General features: G+C 53.2%; 1 protein-coding gene and 1 long non-coding RNA gene across 3 annotated transcripts in view; one reads left to right on the top strand and one right to left on the bottom strand.

The window, feature by feature from the left end:
- The window catches only part of Ttyh2 (tweety family member 2), a 39,305-nt gene extending 16,217 nt beyond the window's left edge, over positions 1-23,088 (bottom strand). Inside the window, exons 1-4 of one of the 2 annotated variants that reach the window (XM_021227113.2) lie at positions 22,883-23,088; positions 13,549-13,721; positions 9,402-9,513; positions 2,776-2,996 (exon numbers count right to left, since the gene is read on the bottom strand). In XM_021227113.2, the coding sequence (XP_021082772.2) occupies positions 2,776-2,996; positions 9,402-9,513; positions 13,549-13,721; positions 22,883-23,011 (635 nt within the window). In that variant the 5' untranslated portion in view covers positions 23,012-23,088. The remainder of the gene's footprint in view (positions 1-2,775; positions 2,997-9,401; positions 9,514-13,548; positions 13,722-22,882) is intronic. The other variant, XM_005069960.4, reaches the window with a different exon arrangement.
- LOC121141557 lies at positions 21,633-22,779 on the top strand. Its single transcript, XR_005878504.1, has 3 exons — positions 21,633-21,912; positions 21,990-22,092; positions 22,476-22,779. It is a non-coding gene; the product is annotated as an uncharacterized LOC121141557 (long non-coding RNA).
- Positions 23,089-26,944: the final 3,856 nt, after the last annotated feature.

The following is a 26,944-nucleotide window of genomic DNA, read 5'->3' as shown; positions in this document are numbered from 1 at the left end:
CTGCTGCCCTTGGGAGACCAGAAGAGCAGCCCAGGCCAGCAGGAGCACGGTTCAGGGGCTGCGGGTTCTCAGAGGTTCAAGTAGCTGCACCCCAAACTCTCCTACCCCTTGCCTTAACCATCTGGTGGAATACCTAGACCAGTACTGGGTGCTAGAACTTTCCATCATGGTGGAAACGGTCTACATCTATCCACCACTATTCACTGATGCCTGCTGAGAACCTAAAAAAAAAATGCCCAAGAACCGGAGATGTGAATTGTGCAAGAGAGAAAATGAATCGAAAGTGTGGTGGCAGAAACCCGGAACCCCAGCTCTGGTGAGTTCCAGGCTAGCCTGGGCTGTAGAGCAAACTTAGCCTACTCCCACAAAGGATAAGAATGTCTCAGTTTACTTAATATTACTATTTCTTTTTTTTCTTTTTTCTTTTGGTTTTTCAAGACAGGGTTTCTCTGTATTGTTTTAGAGACTGTCCTGGAACTCACTCTGTATACCAGGCTGGCCTCGAACTCACAGAGATCCGCCTGCCTCTGCCTCCTGAGTGCTGGGATTAAAGGCATGTGCCACCAACGCCCGGCCTTTAATATTACTATTTCTTATGATGCTGGGGAACAAGTCCAGGGCCTCATCTTATACACGCTAACAAGAGTTCTGCCATTGAGCTACACCCCAGTCCCCCAGTCTACAAACACAGACCGAGATGGGGAAGTGACCCTCAGCATTCGGGAGTTCCCCGGAGGAGGGGAAGGTGGGCTGCTTGAACCATTCATGCTCCTTATCCTGACCCCAGTAAGAAGAAGCCTCTCTTGATATAGAAAACCTTTACCCATTTTATCAAGGCCTTCACTAAAACGCCCACAGGACCAGCCAGATGCACTCAAGGAAAGGAGCCAGGTCAGCACGGACACCCCCTGTGGATACTCTCATGTGACAACGGTCTCCTCAGAGCTGGCAGGTCCTCTCAGTCCCCCAGGAGGAAGACATTTTGCCCACGTCTCACAGGAGTGATCCCAAGGGCCTGTTCATCTATCACATCTCTGACATCAAGGAAACTCGAAGTCTGTGGGGTGGGAGGTGGGAGGCCCTCCTGAATCCCAGAGTCCCCCAGGAGCTGGGGACTGGGTGAGCGCTTCCCTTTGAGAAAGGCAGGCTGACAGGAAAGGCCTTAGCATTTCCTCTGGACTCGGACCCCAGCAGCGGCCTCCTGGGTGGGGCTTTATGATTTAATAGGCTACAAATCCAGAAAACCAAAAGTACATTGTGCAACGTTGAGGCAGAGGCTCTGGTCGTCGCCAGTGGCTTGAAGAGGTGCCAACTCATTTGGGGGAGGGAGGGAGGGATCCAAAGCAAAGACCTGACACTTGTCACGAAAGACCCACATATCTGTTCTACCCTGTGTCGATGATACTGGACTTCTGATCGTTTGAGCACAATGATGTGCGTGTCACACACAATGCACGCACATTGCATGAGTGCATGCTACCATTCGGATGAAGGTCAACTCAGGACAGAGACAGCTGTCCCCTTTCTTGGCTCTCAACAGTGACCCTTCTGAGACCCTGGTATTTGGAAGGAGGGCAGCCAGTCTGGGGTCTATGACCTGAGTTTAGTGACGTCACCAGGGATATGGTTACAGAAGGACACAAACAGATGCTGGAGGAGACAGATGAGTTTGGAGACCTAAGCTAGGTGCTGTGGTCATTAAACTTGACTGTCAACTTGATGGGACCTAGACTCACCCAGGAGACAAATCTCTAGTCATGCCTGAGAAACATTTTTTTAAAACTCTGTGTGTGTGTGTGTGTGTGTGTGTGTGTGTGTGTGTGTGTGTGTGTGTACATGTCACAATACATGTACAGGTCAGAGGAAAACTTGCAGAAGGCAGTTTTTTCCTTCCATCATGTGGCTCCTGGAATTGAACTCAGGCTGTCACATTTGGTGCCAGAGGCCTTTAGCATGTAAACTATTTCAGCAACCCAAGATTTTCTAGATCATATTAATTGAGGTGGTGTGCTGGCTGGTTTTGTGTCTATTCGACACAAGCTAGACTCATCAGAGAGGAGGGAGCCTCAATTTAGAAAATGCCTCCATATAAGGTCAGGCTGTAGGCAAGCCTGTAGGACATTTTCTTATTTAGTGATCAATGGGAGAGGGTCCATTCCATGTGTGCGGTGCCTCTCCTGGGCTGGTGGTCTGTAAGAAGGCAGGCTGAGCAAGCCATGGGGAGCAAGCCAGTAAGCAGCGCCCCTCCTCCATGGTCTCCGCATCAGCTCCTGCCTCTAGTTTCCTGCCATGCCCGAGTTCCTGTCCCGACTTCCTTTGATGATGAACAGTGATGTGGACGTGTGAGCCGAATCAGCCCTCTCCTCCACAAGCTGCTTTTTCGACCATGGCGTCTCACCACAGCAATAGTCACCCTGACTAAGACAGGCACGAAGGACCACTGAATAAAAAGGGGGCGGCCTCGGTGCCAGCAGCCATCGCTGTGCTGCCTGACTGCGTGGGTGTGATGGGGCCGGCCGCCTCATGCTCCTGCTGCCGTAATGAGCCACGCTCTCAAACTGTGAGCCAAAATAAACTTCCCTTCCTTCCTTCAGTTGTCCGTGTCAAGTGATTTAGTCACAGCAACGAGGAAAGCACACAACAGCATGGGTTAGAGGCCAGGCGGCGCCCCTTAGTACTGCATTGCCGGGGCGCTGCCCAGTGAAGCTGCGGGGAGTGGCTGCGTCTGTAGACGTCGCCCTGTTGGCCCCTCCCACTGCCTCCCCAGCCCCTCACCTGTAGTGCTCCACATAGGCAGTCTGGTGGGACAGCTCAGTCAGCTGCGTGGTGACCTCCCTCCACACGGGCAGTCCCGAGAGCTGGTTGACGACGTTACCCGCCATCTGCTGCATGAACTTCAGGGTCTGGATGTAGTCGCCCCGAGCGGCAAAGATCTCGCTGAGCCGGGCCAGGTGCCGTTCCAGGTCCACTTTCATCTTCTGGGTGTTTCCAGACACCTGGGGCAGGTAAGGAGGGGGCTAGGAGTCTGGCCCTGGGGTAGCCACTGAGAAGGTCTCTACTGGAGGAAGTAGCGGTTGGCCAGCTAGCTGGGCTTGCAGCTGCTCCACACTGGCAGACCCTGGGAGCTCACGAGGCTGCTGCGGCGGGGGAGTGACCAAGGACAGAGGTCCTGCACCTACTATGTGTGTCTGGAATATCCCCCAAAGGTCCATGTTAGAGGTGTGGACCCAGACTTGGCGATCCTGGGAAGTGGCAGATGGTTGATTAGATCTGTGACAGGGCTTCAGGTCACTGGGAGATGCCCTTCCTCAACAAAAGGGGCCTGGAGAGATGGCTCAGCGGTTACGAGCACTGGCTGCTCTTCCAGAGGACAATTCCCAGCACCCACACGGCTACTTTTGACTGTCTGTAACCCCAAAATCAGACAAACACGCAGGCAAAACACCAATGCACATAAAGTAAAAGTAAATAGTTTTAAAAACAAAAAAGGACACTGGAATTCTTTCTTTCTTTGCCTCTGTGGACACTGAAGTGAGCAGCTCTGCAGCCCCGTGGGCTCCCCATGGCCTCTCAGATCAAAGGCTTCAAAGTAACGAGACAACCAGCACAGCTGAAACCTTCCAGGCTGCACAAAAACAAGCCTTTCTCCTTTCATTTCCTCCCTCTCGCTTTCACTTTAAAAACTGCGTTATTAGCCGGGCGTTGGTGGCGCACGCCTTTAATCCCAGCACTTGGGAGGCAGAGGCAGGCGGATCTCTGTGAGTTCGAGGCCAGCCTGGTCTACAGAGCTAGTTCCAGGACAGTCTCCAAAACAATACAGAGAAACCCTGTCTCGAAAAAAAAAAAACCTGTTTTATTTTTGAGACAGGGTCTCAGGTAGCCCAGGCTGGACCCAAACTTGCTATGAAGTTGAGAATGACCTTGATCTCCTGATCCCAGTACCTCCCCCTCCCAAGTGCTGGGACTACAGGTGTCCAGACATCCCCCCCCATAAATTTGATGATCTCGGCAATTTGTCACAATGCTAGAAAGCTGACCCAGAGACACACAGCCTTGTCATGTCTGGCTCTGTTTTTCTAGCTTTCCCTGGGCCTTGGCTCTCCAATCCAAGCCTTGCTGCAGCCTGAGTTTATCCAGCCTGAAAAACCTAAATCTTAACACTCTAGCAGGTAAACACTATACAAATAACTCCAAATATAAACCCCCAAACTCTGAAATCCCAAACACCTCAGGCCTCCCAAATTTCAGAGAGGCAGGGCTCAAGCTCAATCTGAACTCCGAATTAGGGAACCAAGAGAATTCATTTTTCTTCTCTGAACATTTGCCTAAAGTTTTAGCCACTTTGGGATTATGAAATCAAAGACTTAGAGCACCAGGCCACCACCTTGTGCTTTGGTCCAATAGGGTTCCCAGGCACCCTACAAGAGAAGGGGTTTGTCTCTGAGCTAGAGTCAGTATGTAGCGTCCCAACCACAGAGCAAGGCAGAACAATGGGGCCTTGAAAACAGAGAACAGACGCTGTCTCCTCCCAGCCAGGGACAGGAGGAGGAAGCCAGTGTCTTCTCTTGGGCTCATGTCCCCCTAGTCCCCCAGGATGTCTGTCCCACCCACCTGTCCTTTGCTTTGGCCTTAAGTGACCCCGGAAGCACATCTGTCTACACAGACAGAAGTGAAAGGAAGACTCCTTGCCAGCCCCTAACCAAGGGGCAAGGCACAGCTTATACTGTAAATGTCATGCTCAGGCAGCCACTAGGCTGGGGGACACAGCACCATAGCCCTCTGAGCAGAACCAGCATGCTGGCAGCTGGATTAAGAAGGGCTTCCTTTCTGGTTTATTCTGTTTTCAGACAGGGTCTCCGTAATTGCCTGGAGTTGGCTATGTAGTCTAGGTGGACCTTGAATTTGAGATCCTCCTTCCCCGACTTCTGGAATAATAGCTGGGTGACAGGACCATGCTGCCAGGGTCTGGCTTTGCTGTCTTGACATTGTCGGGCGCGAGCAGCTGAAGGAGGGCAGGGTGCCTGGTTAATCCTTACCCAGAAGTCTTAGCTCCCACAGCCTGCAGGATAAAGGCACAGCAGAGGGGCAGAGGAGGGCTCAGCAATGGAGCCCAGGGGAGCACTCTGGTCTTGGGGAATCATGGGAACTTGACATCGCCCTTGTGGTCTTCATGTCTTCCCCACGCTGTGACTTCCTGATTCTAGAATAGAGAATGGCTCTCTGTGTCAGCACTTCTTCCGTTTTCTGGACTCAGCTGAGTTTTTGGGAAACGGTGAGAGATTAAGAGACACCAAGGTAGAGACAGCTACCTTGGCACGCTGACTCATGCCTGTAGAACCCTAGCACTTAGGAGGCTGAGGCAGGAGGACTGCCTTGAAGTCAAGGCCAGACTGCACTACACACAAGCCCTGATCTCAAGACAAAACAAACAAAAGACAAAGCAAAATTTTAAACGTTGTCTTGGGCCTCTTCAAGCTCTCTACCTCTTACTTGTGTGTGTGACCCTTCTGCTTCAGCCCCGAGTCCTGGGATTATAGGCCTGTGCCACAAGTCTGGCATTTCAGTTTGTTACTGTCAAGGATGACCCTAAGAATAGACAAATCAAGGCTGGGCACGCAGCTCAGTGGGTAGAGTGCTCGCCTAGGATGCTGGGGGTCCTGGCTTTGATTTCAAGCCCCCAACAAATAGGGTGTGGTACCGAGCACTATGATCTCAGCACTCAGGAGACAGAGGCAGAAGGAGTTTAAAGGCCATCCTTAAGCCGGGCGATGGTGGCGCACGCCTTTAATCCCAGCACTCGGGAGGCAGAGGCAGGCGGATCTCTGTGAGTTCGAGGCCAGGCTGGACCGACAGCCTCCAGAAAAATACAGAGAAACCCTGTCTCGTAAAAACAAAACAAAAAAAAAAAAGGCCATCCTTTCTATATGGAGAGTTTTAAGCCAGCCTGAGCTATCAGTGTCCCTGACTCAAACAAATAAACAAACACAAGTCCCACAAAACAAACAGCAAATTCCCAAACAAACAAAAACCCAAGAAGAAAACGAAACGTTAAAAATTTACAGAATAGCCGGGCGATGGTGGCGCACGCCTTTTAATCTCAGCCCTCCCGAGGCAGAGGCAGGTGGATCTCTATGAGTTCGAGGCTAGCCTGGTCTACAGAGTGAGTGCCAGGACAGGCTCCCAAACAACACAGAGAGACCCTGTCTGGAAAAACCAAAAAAAAAAAAAAAAATTACAGACTAGCCAGGTGTGGTGACACATATCTGGTCTACACAGCAAGTTCCAGGACAGCCAGAGCTGTAGAGAGACCCTGTCTTTAAAAAAAAATTCACACAAACAAAACAACAACAACAATTAGAGAACAGGTCAGGATTGGTGTCCAAGGCCTGTAATCTAATTGCTTAGAAGGTTGAGGCAGGAGGATCAGTAGTTCTAGGATAGCCTGGGCTACATAGCAGAACCTTGCAGAAGGGAAAGAAAGAAAAGAAACAAAGCCACAACTCAATAAACATCTGTCAAGTCCATTTTTCCTTCTGGTATTGGTTCATGGGAAGGGATTGATTAGACAGACAGATAGATGATGGACAGACAGACAGACAGACCATGTCACAACAGTGGCCTCCTTGTGGCTTTGTGCTTGTTCACATGGTTCCCAGTCCTTGAGGTTCAAGAAGACAGAGGTGTGACGCCCCCAAGACAGACTGTGGCTTTCTCTGGGGAACGGAGGACTAGGTGAACAGCTCAATTCTTCCACCTTAAGGGGACTAGGACCAGTTCAAAGGAGTCACTCAAGGAGCTCATTAGGAAGGCAAATTCTCACCCTGCCTGGAAGGTGAATTGGAGCCCCAGCAGGGTGGAGCCTGCTGCCACGCCCTGACAAGTTCCCTAGGCGATTCTGATGCATGCACTAGGTTGAGACCCTGGGGCGGGGAGGGGGCGGGGGCGGGGAGACTCGTGCACAAGGGAGAACTCTAGGCCAGGTATGGAGTGGTTGAGAGGAACAGCAACTTAGATTCCGGGAAGTAGGGGAAGGGAAAGAACGCAGGGCTAAGATCTGAGACCCGGGCTCTGTGTTCTTGCTGTGAGATGCACTGATTTTCAACTCTTGGGTGATGCCACCTATCTGTGCCTCAGTTTCTCCCCCTGAACGGTTTCCCATAGGCCTACCGGTTCAGGATGGTGGGGGTTTCTAGCCGAAACAGGGGAATGCAGAGAGGGTCCCTGGCCTTTGTGCTTGGGGGTAGCCCTAAAAGGGTCTCTAGCTGCTATAGATCTGGGCTCCAGCAGGGCCCAGCTTCAAGTTGTCTGGGCTGGGGGTGAGTCTCCATCTTGACGCTGCCACCCACAGCCTCCCACAACCCCAGCACCTACCTCTACTTCATGGTAATTGCAGTAATTATCATAATGACACCATTTTCTTAATCCCCCGGGGAGAGTGCACTCTATAGTTTACTTTCCTTTGTGGTAATTCATCTGATGCCATTTAGCCATTTACCTGCAATTTAGACCCCACCCCTTGGATGACAGGGAAGGTCCTATAAGGATCTACCGTCTCCCTGGAGCCCTCAGGCCTGACACTGTGGGATACCCACCCTGAAGCCTTCACCAGCCCCTCAGGTAAGAGGGTCATAAACACTTCACAGTTGACAGCGCCATCATAAATCCCTGGGACAGCGGTCCCACATAGCAGTAACAGCCCCGGAGTAAGGGGCTATCTCCCGGGACAGGGTGAGGGAAGGTAAAGTTTTCAAACCTGCCTCAGGAGAGCTAGGAGCCCTAGGGCTTGTTCCCAGGTATCAGCACATTTCTCCCCTAAGATAAAGACTGCATTTTCCTTGCCATCGGGGAAGGTCACAGCTCTGGGGCATTCCAGCACTCAGGCTTCACCCAGTGCCAAGGTCACTGATGGCTCTTAGCGGGAGACAGTACACCACCCAGAACAGGCAGAAGGTGTCCCTGGGGGCTGGATCCTCATCAGGATGGGGTGAGTAAGAGTGGGGGAGTTCCCAGGGGTCACCTCCCACAAATACTGGGTAGTTCACATCCCAAGCAACACAGTCTGTCTCTTTAAGGTGAGATTTCCTGCCCCTGGGGGAGGGGGTGATGAAAGGATTAGAACCGTAGAGCTTAAAGATGCGTGCAGGGAGGGGGCAGATGAGGTTGAGTCCTCCCTAGGACGATGCCAGGGGAGTGCCCGATTCCTCTAGTTAGGGCTGGGTTTGGTGGTGGAGGCTGAGGACACAAATGTGCCTTTTGTGGGGACTCTTGATATTCCCGGGGTGTGTGGGGGTGTGTGTGAGAGTTCTGGTCTAGACAGGGTCAGGTGCCCAAGGACTAGTTTCCCAGAAATCTTCTTATGGGATCGCCTAGAAAATCAGCAGGACAGGCAGGCATTCTGCAGAAGTAACAGGCAGGCAGGGGCCAGGGCGAAAGAGCTCCTGACTCCTCCCACTCCAACACTCAGGCTCAGCCCCTTAGCTCCTCCTCCAAGCAACCTAACTTCTCTTAGTCCAGCTCAGTATTCCACTGTGAGCTTCGAACCCAGAGTCCAGAGACACACTGCTACATTTATGAGGTCTTCCCAGCCCCTGTAAACATTGCCCCTGTGTGTGCAGGCAGGGGTTGGGGTGGGTGGTCTTCCATTGTTACTAGAGACTTTTTCTCCACTTAAAGGGGCAGGGTGTGTGCCACCATGCTAGGTCCCTAGTGTCCCCTTTTGATGGGTGGATCAGAACTTGGTACAAAGTACTTAGAGCTAACATTCAAAAGTCCACATTCAGGGCTGAGGATGTAGCTCTATGGGTGAGGAGCTTGCCTATTCATATATGAAACGTGGGGTTCAAACCCGCACTGCATCCACTAGGCATGGTAGTGCTCACCTGTATTCAAAGCCCCGGGTCATCCACTAAGACTACAGAGCTCGACGCTAGACACCATCTCAAAGAAACAAACCACCGATGCTCAGCAGGTTATGGTGGCAGTAATCCTAGCACTGCGTACACAGAGGCAAGAAGGTCATAGAAAGTTCCAGGTGAGTCTGATCTACACCGTGGGTTCCAGGATACACAGCAGTGAGACCCCGTGCTTTAAAACCAACAACAAAAACAGCTTCAGAAAACCACGTTCAAGGTCTCCTTCAGGGGACGGGCAGTGCCCAGATGCTCTGCAGACTAACTGGGGCTGATGTGGGCAGAGCTGCTCTGAAATCTCTCTTGGCCTGGGTCATAAAAACTGCTTGCCTTTGGCAGGGTGACGGCTCAGATGGCAGCCCAGCCCACAGCATCCGCCACACAACTCGGAAGGGTGCAGCTGGGCCCCTGAGCTCTGACTGGCACCCTTGTTCTGGCCCTGCTGATCTCATGGGCTGTGTCTGTGCCCAGCCACCTGCCCACCATCCTTACCAGCTCGTCAATTCCAGAGAAGGTGTGGTTCGCGTTGTCCAGGGAGTAGATCAGCTGGTGCACCCCATCGTTGGTCTCACTGTTTCCATAGAAACCAACACCCACAGCGGCACTACAAGCAAAGCCCCGAACAAAGGTTAGGGGCGATGTACCCAGAAGAGAACGCTCTCATCTCTCTTTGTGGACCAGGAGGCCAGGAAAGGGTGCTGGGCGCCTTCCTCCGTTGCTTTCTGTGTTATTCCCTTGGGACAAAGTCTCGCACTGACGCTGGAGTTCACTGAAATGACTATGGCAGCAAGTGAGCTAGCTGTCTCTGGTCCCCATTCCCAGCACTGAGTTTGCAGATTGTGTGAGCTTTTTATGTGGCTGCTGGGAATCCAAACTCAGATAGGTCCTTGTGTTTGTACAGCAAGTACACTGCCCACCAGTCCCTCAGTCCGTTAAGTTCTGTCAGCCTTTCTTCCTCTGTCTGTCTGTCCTCATACTGAGGGTTGAACCCAGGGCCTCAGGCATGCTAATCAAACAATCAAACAAGTAGAGTCCCAGCACTTGAGTTTACCTTTTAAAAATTGTTTCTATAGCCAGGTGCGGTGGTGCAAGCCTTTAACCCGGGAGGCAGAGGCAGGAGGATCTCTGTGAGTTTGAGGTCAGCCTGGTCTATGTAATGAGTTCTAGGACATTCAGGGCTGTTACACAGAGAAATCTTGTCTTGAAAAACAAAACCAAAACAAACAAAAAGAAACCCCCAAAAATTGTATTTTTAGGGCTGCAGAGAAGGCCCAGTGGCTAAGAGCACTGGCTGTTTTTCCAGAGGACCTGGGTTCAGTTCTTAGCACCCACATGGCAGTTCGCAATCATCTATAACTCTGTAAGTTATAACTCTAATAACATCATCTACAAGTTCCAGGGGGATCTGACGCCCTCTTCTGGTCTCCATAGGAACTGTATGCACATAGTGCCCAGACCCACATGCAGGCAAACCATCCATACACACAAATCTTAAAAGAAAAAAATTTAGAGCAATTGCAAGTTCACAGCGAAACTGAGCAGGTGCAGGATTCCTCTATTCGTGTACAGTCCCCCATATGTCATCCTTTATGAAGCGGTGACATTGCGGTGATCACCCAGTGGGAGCATGGGTACTATCCAAGACTCACAGCGTGCATGGGGGTCACTCTTGGTTGAAATGCTACAGGTCTAGACATAGTGTTAAGTATTTACCATCAGAGTGACCCCTGCCCTGAAACTCCCCCACGCTCTGCCTATTCCTCCTCCCTCCCCTCTCCAACCCTAGGCCTTATGTCCCACAACTGGATTCGTGGCATGCAGCCTCTTCTGATGGTTCCTTTGCCTTAGTGACAGGCATTCGAGTCCCCAGTGTCTTTCATGGCTCAGCAGGACATTTCCTTTCAGCTCTGCATAATACCCTATTGTCCAAATGTGTCCAAGTGTATTTATTCACCCGGCTACAAAAGGATATCTTTGACTTGGTTCCAGGTTTGGGGAGCTGTGAATAAAAGCCACTGCAAGCAGTGTGGGCTGGACTTTAGCTGAGGAGCTTTACTCTTCTGGGGGTTGGGATGAGGGGCTATTACCTGAGGGTGACCACTAAGGACCACCAAAGTGACCTGGCCTGCTTGTCCTGGCTGGCAACATACTTCTAAAAGGGACAAAACTTCAGGTGGCCCTGGTAGGGTCTTGAGATCTGATTTGACATGCTCAGTGCCAGCCTTCAGGTCCCTCCTGACCTGATCAAGAACCTAGGACGTCCCTAGATACTCCTGATCTAGTCCTGTGCTATCAAGTTTTAGCTTCTGTCTGCCTTGTTAACCCACTAGGTCCTGATTCACGTTTTTGGGGTAGCTGACACGAGTCTCTAGTTCTGCCACAGAACGCCCCTTTGTCATCTCTTGCCTTCTGGTCTCTGAGACAGACACATGAGACAGGGTCTCATGTATCCCCAGCTGGGTCTCATACTCCCCATATAGTCAAAGATGACCTTGAACTCCTGATCCCCCTGTCTCCACGGCTGGTTTCCAATGTCACTCTTCAACCCAGACTCTGAGCAGAGTGTGGGAGCTGGGTGGTGTGTGTGTGTGTGTGTGTGTGTGTGTGTGTGTGTGTGTGTGTGTGTTCCCCACATTGGCCTGCTCTCATGTCCTCAATGACCTTACGGTCTGTGACAGCCCCTCCCAGAATTCCTCCTCAGGACATTCTCTCTTCTTTCCTATGGTGTCTTATTGATTTTAACCAAAAGCCAAACTTGAAATCCATCTGTGTGAAGTTTCATGGTTGGCTTGAATTCAACATTCCAGCCTGAGTAAATCATTTGCAGTCTTAACTCTGTCATCCATCATATTCTATGTGGCTCTCCCCTCTGGGGATCACAGGACCAATGGAGGAGCCTTCCGAGTTCTCATCCAAAATACAGACTCGGGGAAAGATAAGTGCAAGCACGCGCGCGCGCGCGCACACACACACACACACACACACACACTGATGCTTATCCTTCCTTCCTTGAGACAGCTGTAGCTGGGTTGTCTTCCTTTTGTAGATCAAGCTGGGCTTGAACTCACAGAGATCTGCTTGCCTCTATCAGGGATTAAAGGTGAGCACCACCACGCCTGGCTCCCATCAATATTCTTTGCATTCAAGCAGTAGTCGCACAACGTGCTCTGAGTAGGTTTTGCTGCAACATGGCTCTGTCTGTTTCTTTGTGGCTTTGGAGGCTGTCCTGGAACTTGCTCTTGTGGGCCAGGCTGGCCTCGAACTCACATAGATCTGCCTGCCTCTGCCTCCTGAGTGTTGGGATTAAAGGCGTGCACCACCAATGCCTGGCCCTTGAGTTTTTCCTAACAACAGGTAATAATTAATTACTGGACTGAACACTTAACACCATTTTTATCTGCTGCAAAATACACATGGCCAAATTACAATGGTTTTGCTTAGATTCTGGGTTAGCCAACATTAAATGCACTTTTCTAATGGTATTTGTACCTGACAAATAGGCTTATCTGGCAATAGCCCTACTGGAAATGTAGGAGTACCTGCAGTTTTCTGCGGATCCAGGGATTGCTGCATTGGAGCAGGCACTGCTGGTGTGTGTCTCTGGGTCCCACCTCTCCCTAACTGCCGTGTGATACCCTCCCCAGGTAAAGGGATTTTAGCACCCCAGTTCTGGATGCTCCCTGGTCCATCTCTGGGAACAGATCACCTTCCCATTAAGTCAGGATCTACCCATCTGGGCTGGAACTGTTTCCTGTAGGCCCTGACCCCAGCCACAAGTTTCATCATTTCTCGGTCCTTGCTCACTGCTGAGGATGGCTTATTGTTGGCGTTGGTGAGCCCCACCACACCCTCACCCACATGAGATCATGAACTCATCACCACACTCCATCTTGGCCAAAAGGCTGAGAAACAGTGAATGAATACATTATAATAGGAAAAAAAAAGGTGTTCAGGAGTAAGGTGACCCTCCTGCAGACTAGACCCTAGGACCAGTCCTTCTGACAAGCAGCAAGGGACTCTTACCTTAGAGGGTGGCCTCGCCCTTCAACAGCTCAAGGGGGGGGGGGCTACACACCGAAAAAATGTCTGATACAGAAACAAGGAAAACACGCCAACTCCTGAATAGAGCTTGCTCGCACCTCACGGGCTGGGGCTGGGTGGGTGCGGTGGGCTCTCAGGGCTGGGAACCTGCCTTCCTCAGTTAGAGTGCAGGAGAAGATCTACCTATGAGCATTAGAAGTTCCTGATCTCACGAGACAATGGAATTGATTGGGCCTAACTTCTGATCCTGCAGACCCAGGATGGCAGCGGAAGGTGATGCAGAGAAAAGAGATGCCCACTGTCACCTGGTCAACTCAGGAAGGGACCCATGTGGCTGTCAGGCCTGGTTCTGGTCTGGTAGAAGGGTTGGGGGGCACTATGTAGACTCCTATCACCACACTAGGGACTGATTGCCCATGCTTGGCCACAAAAGGGACGGTATTCACTCGGGGAGGAAGGGTTATTCCCTAGGTGTTAGCTTGGTGGGTGACGAGGAGCCATCTGGACATAGGGGGTGTCCTAGTCACAGGCTAGCTTCCCCTTGCATGTGTCCCTTGTGAGCCGAGTTGCATGGTGTAGCTGTGAATGGGACACTCACCAGCAGAGGAGACCGGCCACCACCGCCGTCCAGGTCACACAGCATGATTTGGGCTGCTTGGTCTGCGCTGTGTGGTCCCGCCGACAGCAGCAGGTGCACACCAGGTACACAGCGAGGAAGATGAGGTTCAGGCCCAGGCCAACGGCAGCTAACACCCCCAGGAAGAGCAGCGACTGTAAGAGGGAGGGGCTATGTCAGCTTATGGTCCGGCAGGGGGTCAGGGGCTGGACTGTATCCTCATGCCCAGCCCTCTAAATAAACAGCCTGCCCTACAGTTGGGTGCCAGGGTGGGGATGGTGGAAAAACAGACAGGGAGGACAGCTCAAATCCGGCAGGATCCAGAACCTACTAGGCGACAGATCTCTGGATGTGTGCGAGGAAGTTTCTAGATTAAATTTTTTTTTTTTTTTTTGGTTTTTTGAGACAGGGTTTCTCCATGTAGCTTTGGAGGCTGTCCTGGAACTAGCTTTTGTAGACCAGGCTGGCCTCGAACTCACAGAGATCCGCCTGCCTCTGCCTCCCGAGTGCTGGGATTAAAGGCGTGTGCCACCACTGCCCGGCTAATTTTTATTTTTTTTTTAATTTTATGTGCATCAGTGTTTTGCCATGGGAAGTTCCGGGTCTCCTGAAACTGGAGCTACAGACAGTTGTGAGCTGCCGTGTGGGTGCTGGGAGTTGAACCCCGATCCTCTGCAAGAGCAGTCAGTGCTCTTAACCACTGAGCCAATTCTCCAGCTCCTCTAGATTAGTTTAATAGAGGTGAGAAGATACACCGGAAATGTGGGAGACACCGTGCCATGGGCTGGAGTTCCAGCCTGAATACAAAGGAGAAAGTGAGCTGAGCAACAGCCTTCGGCCCCCTCTGCTCCCTGACTGCAGACGCCATGTGGCCAGTGGCTTCACGCGCTGCCATGATGGATGATGTACCCTAAAACTGTAAACTGGGGGGAGCCCAACCTTCCTTCTTTAAGCTGCTTTTGCCAGGAATTTTGTCACAGCAATGACAAAAATAACTATCGCATCTAAGCATGGCTAAGCCCAGGTTTCTGGATGAAGACGCAATCTAGGCCAGGCCTGATGACAAGCCCTGAGCCCCTTAGGAGCGTAAGGAAGGACTGCCAGCTGCAAACAGGGCTGAGGACAATGACTGCTGTGACCACAAGGACTGGGAAGAGATGCACGCTGGGTAGGACGCCTTACGTGCAAGGTGAAACTAAGCTAGGGACCCTAAGGATCATTGGTGCTGGCAAACGTGGGCCCCACCAGACGAAATGTGCCTGTCCTAGGTGCTGGGGCTACCCAGAGTCCTCAGCAGTCAGCTCTGTGTTCTAGGGAGGGTACAGAGGACCTAGGGTAGGTCATCTTTGGTGCCCGTCTTGCTGTACCCTGCCCCAGCGGTAGCAGTAAGGCCAGAATGTGAAGGGGGGCATGGAGATACCTCTTCAGCACACCTCCCCCCCTCCACAGCAGCTCAGGGTTCTCAAAGGGAGCTGTTGTCTGTCGGGAGGCCTAGGTGTCCCCCGCCACTGCATCATCCAATCCCTTGATTTGGCCAGATGGACACCAGATGGCCCTGGGATCAGTGGCCGTCAGCCAGGGCTGGACCTGGCTCTAAGTCAGGCTCCTGAGCTGACAGCCTCCTGGCTTCCCGTTCGGCCTCGGCCATGCCCCTCATCCTGAGCCGCCCCCCCCTCCCATGTCCCAGTGGGGGGAGTGCTCTTCCTAGGGCTTTTTGTCAGGGAACCTGTGTGGGTGGTAGCAATCATCTGGACAGGAGACCACAGGACACCGAAGTCTGAGGGAACACACTGAATGCAGGGGAAGCCTAGGCAGGCGACCTGCAGCAGGGCTGGTGGCTGCAGGCAGGGTAGACTGCATAGGTGACCCCCTGAGGGTGACTGCTCAGCTGCCCGTCCCTGTGAGGACTGCTGACTCGGGCTCTCCTGACGCTAACACTGGGTGGACAGACTTCTCGGCCTTAGGGACAAATCTGGACGTGATGCTGTCAGGACAAACGGGACATCTCGTTTCATTTAGCATGTGGCTCCCACTTCCAGCCGGGCAGCGCTCAAGCATGGAAGGGACCTCCTTCCTCTTCCAGCAGGTGGGAGACGGGCAGGAGCTCTGAGCACAGCGTCCTCCATCCCACAATCCCACCCAGAGCGGGGGAGGAGCACCTACGGACGACAGCTTCCTTTGAAAATCCTGAGCTGCTAGGTGGGCCTGAAGAGGCTGGAGGGTCAGAAGCTCAATGCCATCTTTGGTCGCATCCTTGATTTGAGGTCAGTCTGCGCCATATGTGACCCTGTCTCAAAAGTCAGCAACAGCAACCCGTGTGGTGGTTCAGATGACAATGGGGCACTATTATGAGGTGTGGTTTTGTTGAGGTGGGAATGGCCTTGTTAGAGGAAGTGTGTCACTGGGGTGGGATGTGGGGGGGGGGTTGAGGTGGGCTTTGAGGCTTCAGAAGTGAGGCCCAGCATCCCTCTCTCTCTCCGCAGCCTGCTGACCCAGATGTAGAACTCTCAGCTCCTTCTCCGGCGCCGTGTCTGCCTGCACACGGCCATGATGGGAACGGGCTGAACCTCTTGACTTCGGGTCAGCCTTAATTAAGTGTCTGCCTTCATAAGAGTTGAGTTGGTCATGGTGTCTCTTCACAGCAAGGACAACTAGGACAGACAACAACAAAATCCTCCAAATCTCAAAGAGCAAAACAAAACCAGAGCGGACCCCAGGCCAACTGCATCTCATTCGAGGGCTTCCAAGCGCAGAAGCAAGACTGATGTCTATAGACGGTAATCCCCTCCTTGAAACCGACTCACTCTTTAGGGCCCAACACACAGCCTTGTGAATACAATCATCACTGTTGGTTTTTTGTTTGTTTGTTTGTTTTTCCTATGCATTGGTGTTGTGCCATGGGTGGCAGGTTCCCTGGAACTGGAAATGCAGATGGTTGCGAGCCGCCATGTGGGTGCTGGGAATTGAACCTGGGTCCTCTGGAAGAGCAGTCAGTGCTCTTAACCACCGAGCCATCTCTCCAGCCCCACCACTGTTGGTTCTTAAATCTGATTATTTTTTTTATTTTTAGGTAGGGTCTCCACACCACCCTTGAGCTCACTATGTAGCCCGGGTTTACCTCGCCTTGTTGGTATCCTTCTCTTCTAAGTGCTGGGACAGGAAGTGTTCCCACCACACCCAGCCCTGGAAATGTCACTCTGCGGCACACATCTGTGCCCATCATCCTAGCACTCAAGGAGCCCAGGCCAGCCTGGACTTCAGGATGAAACCCTGTTTCCAAAAACTAAAAATAAGCCCCTTCTTTTCTCACAGGCCCCGAGATCCCACCACTAAGAAGCCGGTATCACCCCTGGGCGATTTGCAAGCCGCTGCACGTCTGCGCACACTGTGACCCATAGAAAAGAGGGGTGTCTCCCCGCCACAAGAGCCACACACAAAAGCCCACGCCACCAAGCACTAGAAACGGCACGGTGTACGTCGCTCGGGACACACCGTGTGCTGCAGTCATACAGTGGGATACTTCACAGGCATGAGCGGGTCCACGGAGGAAGGGCGGGGCAACAGACTGTGGCAGAGACTGTGCAGTCAGAGGTGGTCATCCGTGGCAATGGAGATGAAGGCTCATGTAGCAGCGCCTTGGGTGGTCAAGGGCACACGCTGGCAAAGACAATGTATTCCACACAAGGTGAGGGCCGCAGAGATGGCTCAGCGGTAAGACTACTTGACGCCAAACACAGGAACTTGAGTTTGGATCCCGGCTCCCACATAAAAAGTTTGTATATAATCGGATACATGGACACATGCATGCACACATACGCACGCATTCGTGCGCGTGCGCGCGCACACACACACACACACACATACACACACACACCCTGTAACCCCAGAACTATGGGGGAGGCAGGAAGGAGGCTTGTTGGCCTCAAGCCTGGCTCCAAGCACAGTGAGAGACTCTGTCTCATGAGATAAAGCCAGACACCAATGTCTCCTGTCCTCCATGTATGAGTAGGCGTGTGTGTATCCGCCACACATGCATTATTTATTTATCTTATGTGTGGGGCACACACACATGCCATGACTCTAGTGTAGGGTCAGAGGACAACTTTAGGGTGTCAATTCTCTCCTTAAGCAATGTGGGGGTATTGAACCCATGTTGTCAGGCTTGGTGGCAAGTGCTTTTTTTTTTTTTTTAACTCTCTGAGCCATTTCACCTGCCCCAGAAAGTTCTTTCAATAATAACGACTAATGTTGCCAAGCTACTAGGAGGATGTCCTCTGTGTTTCCCCCAAGCAGAAGGAACCATTGACGCTACGAGATATCCCCATCAGGAGGGAGATGGCGTGAGGACTGCCTTTCCGGTCTCTGTAAACCTGACCCACCAGCTCTCCATAGCTGGTTGCTGGATTTCTGATTCTTGGAAACCACGAGCCTAGATTTCCTATGGGTCCCCCTGAACTCCTGAGCCTGGATGTCCTGCACAGCTCCAGGTCTGGGCCCTCTCCAGGCCAGGCAGTTAGCTTCAGTAGGTCAGTGATAGCGGGCCAGGGCATAAAAGCTGTGAGCACGAAACCGAAATACAGGTGGGGTGCGCTTGTAAGCTCTTCCCCCCAAGATGCCTGGGCAATTAAAGGATTAGAGCTGGATGTTGGGTTGTCAGTGGCCAAGGGAACAGAAAAGGGAAGAAGACAGGAAGGAAAGAGAGGGCGTGGGGAAGACAGAGGGAGGCATAGTCAACTTGGTATCACCTGCTGCTCTGACGGTCCATTATGTGTGAGTTCCTAACTAGTACAAGGACAGGATGGGGGGTGCGGACAGAAGAGGGGGGTGGCTAATTCTACTCATACACCCTCAAGCAATTGCCAGAGCTTAGCAAGGCCAATATCCACATCACCCCATGCCTCCTACTGCCCCCCCACTACCACTGCTGCCTGCCCCAGAACTGTGCCCAAACTCAAGTTTCTCCCCCGCCAAAGCGCCTTCACTTATTTCTGGTCCATCATTTGCAGTCAGCACCGCACTAGTGTTCAGGCTAGGGGGACAGCAGTAGCCACTGTAGACAGATCCCCAGAGGCTACGGATGACCACCTGAGTGGTGTTGAAGCCTCTGGCTGAAATAGGTGGCCTCTCCTCGTGCTCTGATAGGGAGAGCACCACCTCGAAGCCTGGGAAGGGCTAACCCCTGGGAAAGTCTCGTGACTGCCTGATGACCACGACTCCAAGTTCAGATGGAATGAACGGGCTTCCTCATCCCGACCTTGGCTTGCCTCCCACGGGGCTGGGCTCTAAAAGTCTGCTTTTTCCTCCTCAGATCTGCCTCCAGCTGAACCAGGGCATCCTGTTATTCTCCCAGAATTCCATACTTTGTCCCTTCTATACTCTGTTGGGGCTTAAAAAGAAAAAAAAAGAAGAAGAAAAGAAAAAAAGACAGGGTCTATAGCTCAGACTGGCCTCAAACTCCATATGAAGCCAAGAGTGATTTCGTTTGCGTTTATTTTTTAATTACTTTTTAGACAGGGTTTTTCTATAGTTCTGGCTGTCCTGGAATCTACTGTGTAGGCCAGGCTGGTCTAGAACTCACAAAGATCCACTGGCCTCTGCCTCCTAAGTGCTGGGATCCCAGGTGTGTGCCACCCCGCCCAGTTTTGTGGGGCGCTGGGGATACAGCGCAGGGCTTTGTGCATGCTAGGCAAAGCTCCCAGCTAAGCTACATCCTCCCTCAACCTCTCACAGGGGACTCTCAGGGGAGTCTGTGAACTCGGGAAAATCCAAACCAAACTATAGCAGTGGCCACCTCCCTGTACCTCCCAACACAGGCTGAGAAAGGCCTGGGTGGGTGTGCTGTCTGCAGATCCAACAGGAAGTTCTGTGGACATGACATCATCAGGGCCTAGCCTCTCCTGAGTGGCTGGTGGATGGTGAGGGTGACAATTCCCCTGATGAGGAGGGAACCGAAGAGGCTTCTCAGAGAGACACAGTTGGACTTGGAGGCTTTCTAACTGAACTCAGCATTGCACACTGGGCACCTAGCCAGCGGGGTCTCCATCCCACACAGGGGTGACGGCCATCTGCTTCACACCTGCGAACTCTTGGGCCCTTTTGCTGCTTCTCCAGAGCAGGGCTCATCTCCCAGGGGCTGTGATGGAGAGCTAGGCTACTCCCCGCTACAGACAGAGTTCAGCAGAATCCCAATCCACTGCCCTGTCAGCCTCTGCTGGGCCCAGAGGCACGTCCTCCAAACAGCTGGGGACAGAGGCTTCCCGAGGACTCAGGCTCAAATTCAATGGGGGAGAGGATGAGGACTAACTGTCAGGAAACTAGGGACTTCCACTGTGCCCAAAGTCCCCAGGCAGGAGCAGGAGTGGTGACTGCAATTCCAGACCTCAGGGTGGGAAGGCAGATGGGCTCCCAGTGAGAAGTTATCCTCAACTACACAGGGACGCTTGTCTCATAGACAGACAGACAGATAGGAGGGGTGAGCGGGGGTGTAACTCAGTCCCTAGTGCTTGCCTAGCATGTGGGAAACCTCGTGTTCCACCCTCCGCACTCCGCGAACGGGGCTTGGTACAACAACCTAGCACAGGGGAAGTAGAGGCAGGAGTATTAGAAGTTCACTATCACCCTTGCTATCTGGTGGATTCAAGGCCAGTCTGAGCCGCATAAAACCCTGTCTCTCAATCGATCAATCAATCAATCAATCAATCAATCAATCAATCAATCAAGAGCTGGCGAGATGGCTCTGCATTAAGAGCACTTGCTGCCCTTGCTCCCAGCCCCTCCCGGGTAGCTCCCATCTGTAACTTCAGCTGCAGGCACTCAACCCCCTCTTCTGGCCTCCACTGCTCCCCGCTCCAAATCCCAGGAAGCAAAGCAGGGCCCTTCTTGCCCAGGGAAGTTCTGAGTCTCGGACCGCGCTCACCAAGCGGCCTGCCCTTCAGATGAGCCGCTCTGCTAAGTCGGGCTTTGATTTCTAGGTCCCAGCACACAAGGAGTCACTCCTGGAGCCCAGCTGCTGATTTCCAACCTGTGTAACGTGTGTGTGTGTGTGTGTGTGTGTGTGTGAATACGTGCACATGTACACACACTCTAAAAGTTTGTGACTTTCCCACGCATTTTTCAGTGTTCCCTGCTCAGGGTTTTTTCCTCTATTTTGTAGGGCACCTCAGAAACCCATCCCCTCAAGGCCATCTGTCTAATGACGGCATCACTGAGTCTGGTTCTGTCCTGGGCAAACTCAGTAGTGTAACTCATGGATACATGCAGACAAGGGGAAAAAAAATCTCACCTGCCTGTGGTCACACACCCATAGAACTGTAATCCCATCCAACCAGTGGAACGGTAATGCCCCTGCCTCAAACTATGCTGGCTTCAGAGGCGCCCCAGCCACGGCTGCCCTGCTTATCATGTCACCCAGGCCCTGGCACAATGCTCAGCCTCAAATTAAGTTTGCTGAACACCGAGCTGGCTGACAACAGAAGGTGCCCCGTCGACACCGTGAGCTCACCAGCTGCCTGAATCCAGTGCTCAGTACCAGAGAGACCCCGTGGTCAGACAAGGGAACTTACCAAAATAGGAGTGGCCTTAAATAACACCCAGTGCCAGACTTCCGCTAAGGCCCACCACATTCATCCCAGGGATTTGCTTTCCTCATAGCTGGGTCAGGATGGAAGCGGGGGGGGGTGGGATCATGGGAAAGAGACGAAACAAAAGGTGTGGGGGTCAGGACCCTGTAGGCAGGGACTGTGAGTAGTCCGGCTGCCATCTAACCACAGACTGGTGGGGGTGGGTGGAGTCAGGCTCGGGCTGTGGGAGTGAGGGAGTACCCACACCACCCCTCTCCCAGACAGGGGTCTCCTTGACCCAGCTGAGCGGATGGATTTCAAGGAGAAAACATGGTTGGGACCCAGAGCGCAGGCTCTGGGATCTCTCCACACCCCCAACCCAGCTGTTCGGAAACCGTATCCGTCCCTTTTCAAGGGCTTGCTGAAGGAAGACTCCCCGTTGCTGTGCCGGTAGTCACCAGCCCTCGGGGAGCACGCCTTCCTTCCAGGGTCAGACAAGATGCGGGGGTGGTGGGGGTGGTGCAGATCCAGAGAAGTTGGCGCTGCATTGTTTGGGGATGACAGCGCCCCCAGCAGCACGAAAGGGTCCCGACCTCCCAGAAGAGCAGGTGCTGACTGCCCAAGTCTGCAAGCAGCAGAGCCATTGAAGGTTATAACTAGAATCCCGGTACCTGCTCGCGGGCAGTGCGCAGCACAGGGATCGGAACGAGGGCAAAAAGCCACTCCTGGGCTCAGGCTAGAGAGGATCTGCTCGGCCAGACTGCTACGCGACTGCGATCAGGAGAAGGTACCACGCCACTGTAGGTAGAGGTCAAAGTCCGACATGGGCACAGAGCTCTGAACTGATAATGAACCTCTCTCCAGGTTGCCGCAAACTCTGAAACCTTGACCTATGGCGGGGACTGACTCAGCCGGGGCCGCAGAGGCCGTCGTGGGTTTGACCGCAGCTGAGATGGGCGGAGAGACGGTAGATGGGTCTGGATGGGAAATCAGGAGCCTGGACCTGCCCACCAAACCCTCAGCGGGAAGGCCCCGCGCATCGGGGAAATACCAAGAGCGTGGCTGGCCCGGGAACCAAAACCTCGGGATTTCAGGGCCTAGAAGGTGTCGGGACGTCAGGATAGACAGTACAGTTGCGGGGTGCGGGGTGAGATGGGGTGAAGCCACCTTCCTTGACTCAAACAGCTGTGGGCTCTTGGAGTCCAAGAAGTCTGTCACCCAGGCCGCTTCTCTCCGCCCCACTCAGCCTTTGAGAAGGGATCAGGGCAGAGGTGTTGGCAGCTGGGGCGGGGGAAAGGCGCGCCGAGGACTCCGGAGACTCAAGTCGGTTTCTGCCTAAACTTCTCTCAGGTCATCGAGACCGGGAGAAAAAAAAAACGTCTGGCGTTGTAGTCTCCGGAAGGGAACTTCGGGGCACCCCTGCGCACCCACCTCGGCCGCCAGCCACCCTGACTCAGATGCCCCACCCCCACCGTCAGTCTCCGGGTGGCTCAACCCCCGCCCCCTGCGCGCTTCCTCTCCTTCCTCACCGCACTCTAACTCCGATCTCTCCAGCTTTCCGAACCCCGAGGTTCCCAGCCAGTTCGAGTGTCAGAGCCGAGAGGACCCAACTGGGGACCGAGGGGGTCTGACCGCGGAAAGCACGGGCTGCTGAGGCGAGAGAGGATGGAGCGGGGACCTGGGCGCGCTCGGGCCAGCTCTGGCTTCGGCTCAGAGGGTCCCTTTCGGTGGCTCGGATCTGCGACGCGCGGGCTTACCTCCTGGTAAGTCTCGTCGCCGGGGCTGAAGGTGCTGTCTACCCGCTGCAGGCGCAGTCCGAGGTGCGGGACGCTGTGCAGCCACACAACCCACCACGGTGCGATGTACTCCACGCGCGCCGCCGGCATGGCTTGGGCAAGGAGCAGCCGGTCCGCTGCCACTGCCACGGCCGCTACCACCAGCCGGCTCCGGACGCGATCGGGCCCCGCCCCGCCCCGTCCCCGCCCCATGTCCAGCCCTAGGCGAGGACACGCCCCGCCCTGCACAAGGCCCTTACCCCAGGCCCTGGCCCACCTCTCCTCCAGGAATTAGGCCCACCTAATTCCAGAACACAATTAGACCCTAAAGCATCCACTGATCTGATGAGCGAAAAAGGTGGAAGGTGTGAAATGAACTTCAGTCCCTAAAATGTAATGCCTTGTTATCTCATCAAAATTGTGGACCTTTGATGGTGCATGCCTTAGGATGGGAAGGCAAAAAAAAAAAAAACAACAAAAAAAAACCAAACAAACCATGAGTTCAAAAGTCATCCTCAGGTCGGTAGTGAGTTGGAGGCCTGTCATTAAAAGGGGGGGGCAGTGACCATAATAATTAGTGATCTTGGCCTAGGAGGCTGGGCTAGCCCTTCTTTTGTTTTTTTGAGACAGGGTTTCTCTGTGGCTTTGGAGGCTGTCCTGGAACTCTTTCTGTATACCAGGCTGGTCTCAAACTCACAGAGATCCGCCTGCCTCTGCCTCCCGAGTGCTAGGATTAAAGGCGTGTGCCACCAACGCCCGGCTGGGTTAGCTCTTCTATCATTTGTTTATTTACTTATTTGTTTATGAGGCCTGGAACTCATTATGTAGACCAGACTGGCCTTGAACTCACAGCGGTCAGACGCCTCTGCTTGGGATTCCAGGTGTGTGACACCCTTGCCAGCTTGTTTGTTGCAGTGCTGGGGTGAGAACCCAGGGCCTTAGGCATGCTAGGCTAGGCAATGGCTCTGTTGCTGAGCCCTACCAAACCTGCTTAAATCTGCAGGGCAGGACAGGGCCAGGCAGAAGGAACACAGAAAGGCAGGGCCACCTACGTGCCAGACAGAGCAGACAAAGGCCCTGAGCCCCTGCAGACTACAGTTGGTGGACACGGTGGGCAGTCCACACACTCACGTGCCAGGTTGGAAGGTGTCCGGTGGCGGCGGTGGGAGCAAAACAGGGTGGGGCAGCACCAGGGCAGTCACGCTCAGCAAAGCCCCACCCATTACGTCTGTCTTTTGGTTAGAATTAAGTGCAGAGCTCCCAGACCAAGCGTTGGCATGGACAGTGCATGGGTTTGAGGCAGGAGGTTAGGTGATGGGCAGGGCCAGCAGGACAGGGTCAGGCTTGTCTGAGGACAGTGCTGGGTGGGTAGTCGGCCGGAGCACACTTGGTGCAGTAGGCAGGCACCGAGGTAAGAGAGGAGAGGCCAGAGGGGCAGGGCAATTAGCGTCTAGCTTGGAGAGTCCGCTAGGTGCTGATGGGGCTCTGATAATGGTAAGGGTCACAGGCACTGCTGGGTGGGAGAACAGATGCCCATGCCATCCAAGAACCTCGCCAGACATGAGTCTGGCGTTGCCCAGCCTGAGGCCTGTCCTCACCATCAGTCCCTGATCTTGGCTACCAGACCTGCACAGCCTCGTTCTCACAGGGATGTCTTACCAGTTCAACATTGTCTAGGGATCCTCCCCATCCTAGGACACCTAGTGACGATTGAGGCCCATTTCCTGTCTATAGCGTTCAGCAGGTTTTAAACCTCTCAATTATAAACATGCACAGTGTTTTGGAGTCCTGCGTTGTGTTTAGGGAGGGGAGTTTGGGGGTGCCCCCTGAGGGACCTCAGTGAGATGAGGTGATGATGGGGAGCCGCTGGATGATGTCTCCAGTGGATTCTGAGTGGCAGATGGGAATCTGGACAGGGGAAACCTAGAGTGCAGAGACGGAAGGATGAGCAGCTGCCGGGCGAGGGCAGGGAACAGCCATGGCTGCCCTTGTGCGTGCAGCTGATGGAAGTATTCTGTGGAACTGAGCAAGCAGAGCTGAGATTTGTAGATCCACACCAAGAGCGAATTCTTTTCTTTCCATCTTTTTCCTCTTCCTCCTCCCCCCACAGGGTTTCCGGGCTCTCAAACTGGAGGGATCTGCCTGCCTCTGCAGTATTGGCATGGAAGGCACATCTGGCTTCCCTCTTTTAAAGACAGGTTCTTGTTAGGTAGCCCATGCTGGCCTTGAGCTTGTGGATCAATCCTGCTGATCTCCCAGGTACCAAGATCACAAGTGTATTCCCATGCATAGAGGCAGGTGGATCTCTGAGTTCGAGGCTGGGCTGGACCGATAGCCTCCAAAACAATACAGAGAAACCCTGTCTCGTAAAAACCAAAAAAAAAAAAAAAGTATTCCCATGCATGTAAGTTAGAGAAAAGCAGCTGGTATGACCATGAGCCTGAGGTTGCAGCACTCAGGAAGCGGATGGTCACAAGGTCAAGGCAGCCAGGGCAATGTGGTGAGGGCCTCAGAAGAAAACCCTTCAGCCGGGCGTTGGTGCCGCACACCTTTAATCCCAGCACTCGGGAGGCAGAGGCAGGCGGATCTCTGTGAGTTCGAAGACAGCCTGGTCTACAGAGCTAGTTCCAGGACAGCCTCCAAAGCAATAGAGAAACCCGGTCTCAAAAAACCAAACGAAAACCCAGCTCTTCTACCCTGTCCCAAGTAAGTAATAATGCAATAGCTAGGGGAAAGGGAATGGAGGGTGAGAGCAGGAAGTGAGGCCCCTTGAAGCAAGGGGAAATGTACGTGCCCCAGCCTCTGGACCTGATGGTGTGGCCTCTGCTGGCAGCCAAGCAGAGCATCAATTTCCCAGGGGTCCCTTTCACAGCCAGGAGATACAGAAGCCCCAGGTAATACTGTCCATGTCCCCAACTAGTCACTTCTATGATTTTGAACCCGGTGCAGAGCTGGAGCGCTTACACTGCAGAAGCGAGAAAGTCTGAGTTTCCCCTCAGGTCATGGCATGGCCACCAGACTTCTGGGCATTCCAGCTGAGTGCTGACCCAGGGAGGGGAAGCCAACCACTAGTCCACCAGAGAGTGCTCCCTATGCTGACAAACACCAGCTCACCCGAGGGCACAGACGTTACTCAGGCTCTGGAGCCGGCTTGGAGGGTGGGAGGCACTGCGTGCAAAGGCGCCTTCAGTGCACAAGGCCAGACAAATGTTGTCTCTTAGGAGCCAGGGTAACCCTGAGAAGCATGCTGGAGACAGCTGTGGACTGTCTTCAGAAGCCGTAAACACCATGGTTGTCTTCTGTCCTGCCCACGCCAGGGATAAACAGAACCACCTCCCAAATGCTCACAGCTCAGACCAAAGTGATCTCCCCCAGCAGATTGCCTCTGGTAACCGGCTTGTGGGAACATTTAACAACCCTCAGCTGCTGGACTACAGCAGAGAAAGAACTGCCAACCATAGCACATTAAACTGGCTACGGCACTCACGGCCCCTACAGCCCAGCACACAGGCCGAGGCAGGGGATCTAAAGTCAGTCTGGGATCCCTGAGATCTCAAAAACCCCAAAGCCCTCCCCAGTTACGGGGCTCACTCACTGCAGTAGGGTGCCACCTGGTGGTGGACCCAGTGTGGTCCAGTCACTCTAACTGAAAATGGTTGGCATCATTAAGTCCAGAAATAGCTTCAAACAGTCACTGTTAACTCTGCCCTCAAAAACAATCACTTTGCCCGCTTGCACATTCAGTGTACAATGCAGTGCCCAGGGGCATCTATCTGCTCCCCTCTTCCTCCTGCTCCCGGGCTGTTTGTGGTAAGCAGGCCCTGATGCCATCCTGCATTCACCTCACTAACAACCCCATGCTTCCCCGACTTCCCAAGTTTCACAGGATGCAAGCAACGCCTCTTTCTCCTGCACCCGAGATATTCCAAGGGCAGAAGTCCAAGGAGGACGGCTACACGGCTCAGCCTATGGTGGCCAGGGGAGTGCACAGTGGCTTTCATTACAGCAATATCACTTCCCATATAAAGATGAGGAACACACATG

This window comes from Mesocricetus auratus, unplaced genomic scaffold (genome assembly GCF_017639785.1).
Source record: "Mesocricetus auratus isolate SY011 unplaced genomic scaffold, BCM_Maur_2.0 Super-Scaffold_100007, whole genome shotgun sequence".
Lineage (NCBI taxonomy): Eukaryota > Metazoa > Chordata > Mammalia > Rodentia > Cricetidae > Mesocricetus > Mesocricetus auratus.
This window is presented reverse-complemented; position numbering and strand designations above follow the sequence as displayed.